The sequence below is a fragment of the Labrus bergylta genome, chromosome 12 (assembly GCF_963930695.1).
Source record: "Labrus bergylta chromosome 12, fLabBer1.1, whole genome shotgun sequence".
In the NCBI taxonomy this organism is placed as follows: Eukaryota; Metazoa; Chordata; class Actinopteri; order Labriformes; family Labridae; genus Labrus; species Labrus bergylta.
Window position 1 is genome coordinate 28,350,102 of NC_089206.1, and position 9,707 is coordinate 28,359,808.

The 9,707-nt window shown below is 38.2% G+C and overlaps 2 protein-coding genes across 3 annotated transcripts in view; both read left to right on the forward strand.

Annotated features, from left to right (window-relative positions):
- Positions 1-6,151, forward strand: part of gnb1a (guanine nucleotide binding protein (G protein), beta polypeptide 1a) — a 36,452-nt gene extending 30,301 nt beyond the window's left edge. For both annotated transcript variants that reach the window (XM_020638146.3, XM_065961123.1), the window contains exons 9-11: positions 518-734; positions 3,726-3,841; positions 4,045-6,151. In XM_020638146.3, the coding sequence (XP_020493802.1) occupies positions 518-734; positions 3,726-3,832 (324 nt within the window). In that variant the 3' untranslated portion in view covers positions 3,833-3,841; positions 4,045-6,151. The remainder of the gene's footprint in view (positions 1-517; positions 735-3,725; positions 3,842-4,044) is intronic.
- Positions 6,152-8,209: 2,058 nt separating this feature from the next.
- The window catches only part of nadka (NAD kinase a), a 26,129-nt gene continuing 24,631 nt past the window's right edge, over positions 8,210-9,707 (forward strand). Inside the window, 2 exon segments of the mRNA XM_065961011.1 lie at positions 8,210-8,261; positions 8,264-8,384. Coding sequence (XP_065817083.1) covers positions 8,234-8,261; positions 8,264-8,384 — 149 coding nt within the window. The 5' untranslated portion in view covers positions 8,210-8,233.

The window sequence follows — 9,707 nt, forward strand, 5'->3', positions numbered from 1 at the left end:
GTGAACTTACATCTCACTTAAAGTACAATCGAAGCAGCCCTCCAACCTTTGAATTTTCTTTGTTGCCACCCTGAATGAGTATTTATATTTTCATGTTTGGAGGATGCAGTGTGATACTATGTTTTTCCTAAGCTAGAGTGAATTACACAAACAAAAGTATCTGTCTAGCATTAAAGAGTTTGCCTTGAGTTTCAATACCTGCATCATGATTAAAGCATTTCAATAAGTCTTTAATTGTGGTCTAACGTGGTTTAAACTTTGAGCCAGTTAGAGAAACACTCTGGATTTTACAACTGAATATGAGCAGAACTGACATGTTTACACTTTGGCTTTTTTGGTAGACTGATATTTCCACAGCACAGATGACAAAGAAAGACATTACAAAATTATTATTTTAAAGCTTTTTGTGCAGCAAGATTCTTTTTTTTTTTTATTTTTTTTATTTTAACACTTCTCTAATGTAAAGGAATGTGTGCAAGTTTCAACACTAAAACATCTCCCTTTATCTCTGTTGCAGTTCTTCCCCAATGGCAACGCCTTTGCCACAGGTTCAGACGATGCTACCTGCAGGCTATTTGACCTGCGTGCTGACCAGGAGCTGATGGTTTACTCACATGACAACATTATCTGCGGCATCACCTCCGTAGCATTCTCCAAGAGTGGCCGCCTACTGCTGGCCGGCTACGACGATTTCAACTGCAATGTCTGGGATACTTTGAAGGCTGATCGTGCAGGTAAACAATCATACACAGAAATATGTTTTTCTGATGCTGTTGTCCGCATCCAACACTACACATATCAAACAAAAGTCTTACAAGACACCAGTCAGGACTTGTTTTCAGTGACCTGTCAGCCCCGCTGGCCAAAATCCACCTCAAAGCAGTTTGTGTTTGAGTGTTTTCTGTCTTCAACTGTGTTGGATTCCTTTTCTATATTGTAATAGTTCAGAAAACAATTGAAACACATCTGATGAAGTCAATCTATTTTTAGATGCTTAGCATATATTACTAGTTGCGTTTTTATCTGTCCTTCTAATCTGCAGTTAAGGTGGGAGTTCGTATGAATGGGATTAGTTACTTCTGATGGTCACAATACGTAGAAACCTTTGCCATCAGTGTGTGAATGGGTAGGTGTGACATGCAGTGTAAAAGCGCTTTGAGTAGCGCTATATAAACTCAAATCCATTTACCATATTTGTCCCAGTGGATAATTTGCCTTTGACTTTACAGTGATCTGATGCAGTAACCAAAACTCAAAGAACATTCATTTATCAGCATGTCCAGTTACATCACTGTAAAATTCCATTTACATAGTAAAACAAACACACACCTCTTAAAGCTTAAGTGGTGTTGAGGGCATTAATAGATAAGGGGACAAAGGAATTTTTAAAAAGGTTGTTCCTGCCTAAGGGATCCCTGCATCGTCTGCTGGAGGGGAGGAACTGGTTTTCAGGGTGGAGAACATGAGATGAGTCTGTGAGGATTTTTTGCTTACTTCTTTGAAACATCACATATATGTTCTTCCCACTTCAACAATCTGTGCGGTGCTTCTCAGTAATCAGTACACATAGAAGACACCTTGGTGGCCACCCAGGTATATCTCAAGACCTTTTTTTTTTTTTTTAAATGTTGAGGTGCAACACTCGTGTCAAAACTGAAGCTTTGTTTCAGTATTTTTCTGCTGTCATGTTGTCTTACTTATTGTTATGCGTCATCATCAAAATGCCTTTTTCATATACGGGGAACCTGATGTGGTAATTGAGTATGAAGTGAAACATGTCAAATGCGAGTAATCTCATTTAAGATATATTTGAACATGGGTACAAGATACGGCTGAGCTGGGGGCTTGATGTATTTTAGACTTTAAGGGTCAAACAGTTACCTTACAAACTTGAACAATGATTCCTGGTTATTAGGTAATATTCAAAGGCAGAGCATATAAAATCCTTGATCATTACCCACCATCCTGCACCATCATCCAATATGTCAAACACGATCTTAACTGCCATTAGGGTGATTGGGCTGACAGGATCCCCTTCTTACATGGTAGGCTCACCTCCCATGAAGCTAACCAGAACTATTACCCAGGGCCTTCTTATAGACAGGTTGTCTATTTTACAAGGTGGAATACAAATGGGGGTTCTTTTCAGCAAACAGGGATCTAGCGATCAACACAATGCAGACGTTACATCAAACACCTGAGGCCACTTTCTTACCATTTGAGCATTTTTGTCATGCTCTGACAGGCCAGCATGGACTGCTTTGGAGAGAAAATACAGCTGTGGTTACTACACAAACTCTTCTTATAATAAATCTGTTTATCTAGCTGTTGTCTAAGTGTTGGGATATGCTAGCAGACTCATGACCTATTGAACTACTGTATGACTTTCCCTCTGGAAATAATATTGCCTGTTCTAAAGAGTGTGCCCTGGCAGAACCACTGCTGTTTAGAGGCTTTGGCAGCCTCCTCTCCACGGGAACAACCTCACCCAAAGCAGGGACAAAGGTGACTCATCCACAACCAGAACTTGAGAGACTGCATGTCTACTTATTGAGAGGTCCCATTTTATAGCAGATAGTCTGCTGCTCACTGTTGTTGCAAAGAGATTGGTTGCAAAAATCCAAAGTCCAATGGTATCATGATAGACGCCGTCCTCCCTTTGAAAAGCTGTGGTTCAATGCAAGGATTGGAATGTGCTCCAGTTTCAGTACTCTATGGTAGATATTACAACTTTTCTTCAGACGCTGATGGATACGGGACTCTTTCAAAATTAGGGTCTAATTCACGATAAAATCCTCTTGTCAGGCTGCTGTTGCAGAGACTTGTGGTGAAATCCAATATCCCATCATAAGATTTGGCATTAGACCCTGTGGCCCTTTTTTTGGTTCCCCTTTTTTAAGATGTATTGTTGGGTGTTCACCTTCATTTAGATAGGACAGTGGACAGACTATAACCTCTGCACATGGGGAGTGACCTAACTGCTAGGCCATCAGCACCCTGTGGTTTCCCTTTTGAGCTACAAGGCTGCTATGCCTCTTTTTGTGACCTGTGCAGAGCAAGTGGGTAGCCCTCATGCTTTGTCTGAGTGATTTGAATTGAACATGGCTACAAGATGAGTGCACAAGGTTAACATTCCGTTCGAAATGGGAAGTATTTGCCTAATATTATCCCTGCAGCATATAGCTCTGTGGCCTTAAGCTTTTGGTCACCCTTCTTTTGCATCTGTTACACCGTGCGTGCGTACTGAAACTATATTTCATGATTATAGCTTCTGTACCAGGAAGAAGGGGAACAAGGTTAAACACATGGTTGCCCCACTACACAGCTGATGAAATACAATCTGAGAATAGGAGGACAGTTGTGACAGATGATTCATGATGACATACGACTCTACTTGCACATTTATACCTCTGTGCTTAAGGTGTGGATAGAAGGTGTCTAAGCTAGGGTGTACGATGAAATACTATATGTGTTGAAAGCCATTCCTCTCCTGCTTAAAGTTTTGTACAGTGTCACCTCTTTAACTACTTTGGAATTAAATACATCTCTCACATGTGAGGCATGTTATAGAAATACGTTGAAAAGGCCCACATATGACATTTAAAATAAAAAGGAAACTGCTAATAGAGGTGTTCAATGGATTGTTTTTCCTCCCTCAAAGCATTTGATATCCATCCTGACATTCTAAGTCCGTTGCTGTGTCTTAACATGTGGTGTCTCTGCAGGAGTCCTGGCTGGTCACGATAACCGAGTGAGCTGCTTGGGTGTAACTGACGATGGCATGGCAGTGGCAACAGGGTCCTGGGACAGCTTCCTCAAGATCTGGAACTAGAGTCAGAAGGTAAATGATGACCTAATAGTCCTGTGATGTGCAACAGTGTCAGGGTCATGGTTTATTAACAGCTAAGGGATCCTCGTTTACTGTTTGCATTTACTGCCATCTGGGGTTTGGGACTGACTGTGCAACATTTGAAACATCTGCACAATGTTGATTTTGCTGGATGACAATAATAAAACCTTTTCTTTTCTTTTTTTTGTTTCAAGATGGCATCTGGACTCCCAAGTTGAGCAGAAGACCATTCCAACCTAACAATGTTCAATTTTATTGCATATCCAATCTTTAAAAAAAAAAAAAAAAAAAAAAAACAGACACCCCGTGATACTGACTCCGAACACCCCTTAAAAACTTTCAAGAGCAAAAATTCTCTCTTTCTTTCTCATTTGAAGAGCACAATTGTCTGTCATTCACAAAACTACAGAAAAATGAAGAAAAAAAAAAGTTTGAGGGATTTACTAGTTACAAAATGGAAAGAGGGGAAAATGGTGCATTCCTCCATGAACACGCTCTGGTATTGAAGAAAGTGAAAACACAAACACCCCACCATCAAGCAAACGTGTCCTGCATCCTTATTATACAAAGTTCTGACTGAAGGTTATCACTCGACAGTGATCTTATTCTTTTTAGAAGTTTGGACTTTTTTTTTTTTGTTTCTTGTATTGATTTCTGTGATTATCTTTTGCTAAAGAGGCGTAAATCAGTGAATTGTTAGTAAATGTTCAAATGAGGATCAAGGCTTTGTTTTTTGTTTTTTCCACACATTTAAGAGATTTTTTTTTAAACAAACAGTTCTTCAGATCAACTCATTTTATATAGAGATTTATCCCACTGGAGAATAAATCAAGAAAACGGAGCTTCAAAAAGGAGGTATCAGGCCAGATGTGGCCGTTTGGTATATTAAGTCTCAAGATACTTTTACTGTTTCTTCTTTTCCAGTGTAGTCCACAAATCTTTGTTTGCACAAAAATTAAACTTTGCATATATAGAGTAATGAAATAAGAAAAAAAGTAAACTAACCAAGCACATGCTGTTTATCATAATGAATGCTCATTTTTAGAACGTGACAAAAAAGCAAACCATTTTAACCATTCTTATACCTTTTTGTCTGACAACAGTGTAGAATAATGAAATGAAGAAATACTCGTTGGATCCTGATCTACCCCGCCCCCCTTTATATTCATTAATTTAATATCGTTTTCCCTAGATTTTGTCGCCCAGGGGTGGGACCGTTGATGTGATTTCGTCGGCTGTGGAGTACCACCACTCTAGCCCAGTTGCAATCTGGACACGTTTCTGTTTTTAACAGAGGTGCCCATTCCGTGCATGGAAATGCAGTTATTACTCTGTTAATGACATGTTGTATAAATCAATGTTTGAAAATAATGATATTGAAACTTTTTAAGTTAAAAACGAAAAAAAAAAAGATTTTGGTTGTCTGCCATGGATGGGTTATCACTTAGAATCGCATGCTGTAGAATTGCTTAAAAAGGTGCATATGGAATTAACTCCTTTGATGTTTTTCTTTAAGAAAATTACCTGTTGGATATATCAATACAATGGTATTTATATTTTCTTTTTCTTTCTTTTTTTTGGGGGGGGGGTGGGAGGGGGGGTTGGGGTGGTGCTACTCTGTGCATACATGATTCACCTTGAATGTCAAAAGCTATGCACTTGAGAAGCAAACCCTACAACATCATCAACAGTCTCTTGGTCCATACTAGGGAGGGATTCCAAAAATTAATGAATATCTTAAATGTTAAAATTTTACACAGACGCATATGTACATTCAGACACCGAAATGAACACAATCTCAAATGGATCAAAAAAAATTGTCATTCCTTCTGTAGCAAAAAAAATCCACTTGCAAGTAAAACATTTTATAACAGGTTTTTTTCTGTCCTTTAATAAAAAAAATTGAAATATATATACACATATACTTCTTACAGCATCTGAATGGCAGAACTTTCTGTTGTTCTCTCCTTGTAAACAGAGGCGCTTTTTCTTTAGCTGTAGTGTTATTTTTTTTTTTTTTCCAACTTTTTTTTTCTCTGCAACTGTACAAAAATGTGCTGTAATTGTGCATTAGGCCTGGAGTCGGCAAAACATAAAAATGTAATTAAAAAAATTAAATTCCCTTTCTTTTTCACCTCTCCATTAATTAACTGTAGAGCTCTGCACCCCAACTGTTCCCTTTTCACTTTTTGTATTTAATTTTCAAGTCAGTCAGTGTACAACCGAAAGCTGGATGCAAGATAGAAACTATATTAAAATGTACTGTTATTTAAGATGTAATAAAAAGCAGTTTGAGATGAACTTCTGTGTTGAGTGTGTGATTCACTAAAGGGGTTGCCACTAAAGCTTCGATATTGCAGACCTGTTTGGTTTCCTTGTAATTATGTTAAAGTCAAATAAACAATTTCTTATCCAAAATTAATCCAGCCTGGCTTTTCTGTATATTCATTTTCACTACGTTTATTATTTGTGAACAGAAAGCTTCACAGTCTAAACAGCCACGCAGTTGAACAGAACACCTTAGTTGTAGGGTATGTTTTCAGTTGTCAGGATGGACACAGATCGTCTATTGTTAACCCATCATTTGCATGTTCATATCTGTAAACCACTGATGTAAAAATAATACCTGCCTGATCGGAACTACAGATACTTGCACATCCAATGGATTGTTCGTTTAATTGGTTGAAATCACAAAGTGCATATGTAGTCTTAAGGGAACCAGGGTGCAATGCAAGTTGCTCAACAATATCTAAATGGTATTGACGTTGATTGCAGAGACTTTTGAAGTAATTTGGGGTTCAGTGTCTTGTTTGGTCCCTACAACTACAACATGTAGACCGCTCAAGCCGAGGAGATCGTCTCCACTCCTGATTGGCGGACGACCAGCTGTTTGCTTAAGACAGGATCTGAATTGTCTTACCCGTACAGTAAGTACACGATTTACTCTCTTTCCCTTTTTATTGACTCACTCCCTACTCCTTACCAGAGGATCAGCAGCCCTACAGGCGTTATATTTTCGTTTTGTGTTACAGGTTCTTTGTTTTTAATAATCTATTTACTCGTCTTGTCGCCCTCTACGTACCACGACAGGCAAAATGTGTTTACCATGTTGCAGATTTTTTTTAGTTCTTAAATATAAAAATGGCAATGTCGTACTACAGCGTATGAAGTTACATATTTAAGAGAATCGCTGTTTCATTATTACATATTATTATAATGGTTAAGTTTTCGCCGGTCTGCTATCAGATCAGACACAGCTCTGCTGGACGCTAAAAAGCTGGCACGGCTTTCTGGGAGTCATTTCCTGTACCTGTGTCATGTGGTTTCCTTCGCCGCCTCTGAACCGGGAAGTGTGTAGTATTATATACAATTTTGTAAGGTTTGTAAACGTATATAGTTATCAGTTGAACAGTTTCCTTACAGTACTTTAATCGCTTACGTCTTTGCCTTCTGTAAAATGTTGTAGTGTAATGCTGCTAAACAGCCCGTTCATTTTAAGGACACTTGTTTGGTAAAGTCGTCCAATATGACGTCACCGAGAAGGCGGCCTGTAATTGGACGGCTGGCATTAGGAAGTGGTGAGCTGTCTGTTGACAGCTTTTTGCTCAGTAAGATGGTGTAACATCATAATAATGGTGAGGTATTGATACTACGGCGGGCTGCTGCACTCACAGTTGTGTTGTCCTCAAACGTGGTGGAATTTAAGGTAGTGTTGACCACAGAAGTGGACGATATTACGCGTTGTTCTCGACGTGCCTAATTACTAGCTAAACTCGTTTTGTAGCTTAACTAGTGTGGTTAGCTCATGGAGAATATTCTGTCGGGACTCGTCAGCCCTCGTTTACGTCGGTGAATATGTTTGTGTTGCTGACCTTATTCATTAAGAAATCTATTTGATGAGGGTGATTTACAAAGCTAGCCTCCGAGCCTCACTTATCCGCAGCTTATTTTTTTTAAATTAATTTGTAAGTAAAGTTTATCTTGATCTATTAATTCAGCTGACCAGCAAGGAGACCCTTAACCTAAACAGCTTAAAATGACGTCATTCACTGCTTCCTAAAAGCATCGGAGTTTCTGTATGGACACAAGTGTTTTAACGCTGTTTATATTCAACGAAGTATTTAGTGAACTATTATAATAAGTTTGATATTAACAGAAACATTTGCAGCGTGTGAATTAAAGTCTACTTTTACTTATCTTAAAAAAAACCAAAATGGTTTCTTTTCATGACAGCATCATTAAAATGCACTGAAGCAGTGTTACCACAATGTTAGGTCTTGATTCAGGCTTGTATGTCTGAAATACTCAGTTGATTGATTCACTGTTTGTCTTCATCAATGATTGCTTTGCCCTGTCAGTTTACCTGCAGCCTGCCTGTCAGAGATGGATTGTGGAGAGGAAGTGCGAGTGGAAATGCTCCATACTGCTGCTCCACTTGTGACGGAGGGGAGGTTACTGGACAACTGCCTGGTTCTACAGAACAGGAAAACCCGCAGCCTGAGCACTCCTCAGCAGGCTGCTCTTCTGAATACAGGTAGGTGTTGAACATGGGAGCCCAATTTGGATTAGTAACTTAAGTCTGAATGGGATCTTTCACTGGTTTATAATGGTTATTTAGACCTGAATGATATTCACTTATCAGATGCACTCTCCTTGTTTGAACTTATCCTTAAGCAAACCTGTCAGTATTTGCTGTGTTATATACGGTACCAGTATTTGCAGTATTTGATGTTCACGATGTTGTCTGGCTTTTCATGCATGTATATCATCTTTTATTCTTATGGTTTAAAATCATTTCTTTAACTTTTAGTTGACAAAAAATTCAAGGGCATGCCAACAGGCAACTGAAGGATATCGTGCCTCCGGTTCTCATAGATAAATATTTAACTTGCGATAGGATATTACCCTGCATTGGGTTGCACCAGCTATGCATAAGTTAAAACTTTGCCAGTATGAACGATGAATTCCTAATTTAGGAAGGAGTGAACGCCACACTGCTAAGAGATATTCAACATAGGTAATACGTTATATTTTAAATCTTACATTTTACTTGAAATGTAGTAGGCTTAAAATCCTTCTTTAAAATCAGCTGTCATGATCATTTTGAAAGGTGGATATCTTTGAGGGATGATGAGTAGAAGACTTTGTATCAGCAGTGTGTTTTCAGCGATATATTACATCCTCAGAATGTATGATGACTTTGTTTTTAGTCCCACTTTTGTTTTCTACGAGAGGAAATAGTGTACCATTTAATTACCTTCTGTTTTAGTTGAAGATTTCACCAATCAGTGTCTTTGTTGTTATTTTACACTGGCTATAGAGTAAGGATGTAGACTTTAGTTATTACCTATTGGTAAGGTATATTGTTACAATTTAAATACATTTTATCATGTTTGTCTATCAGCTGTAGTCAATAGAAGTTATTTTCAGCCTTATATTCAAGAGAGGAAACTGTGATATAACAATGCATTAAGAAGACCGCTATAACCTGATTCAGCGGCCCGACCGATATTGGTATTTTGGGGCGCTACCATATCGAAGAAATATTTGATATCGGCTGATACCTTTCTTTGATCTAAGTTCGATCTTTAGATATATATATATATATGATAGAGTGAGACGAGAGAGAGATACAACATTTATTGTGTTTTATCCTCAAATACAGTTATCAAACACTTGTAGTAATAAATATACAGTATATGTAGTGTATTTCCCCTCGCAGGATTATTAAATATATTTTCTTTTGTCTATATTTAAGACAAGATAGTCACTGAACTACAAGTAACTGCACATGTTTGTACGTGCATCACTGCTTGGCATTCTGGTTCTTATTTTAATCCATATAGCACACTTTGCT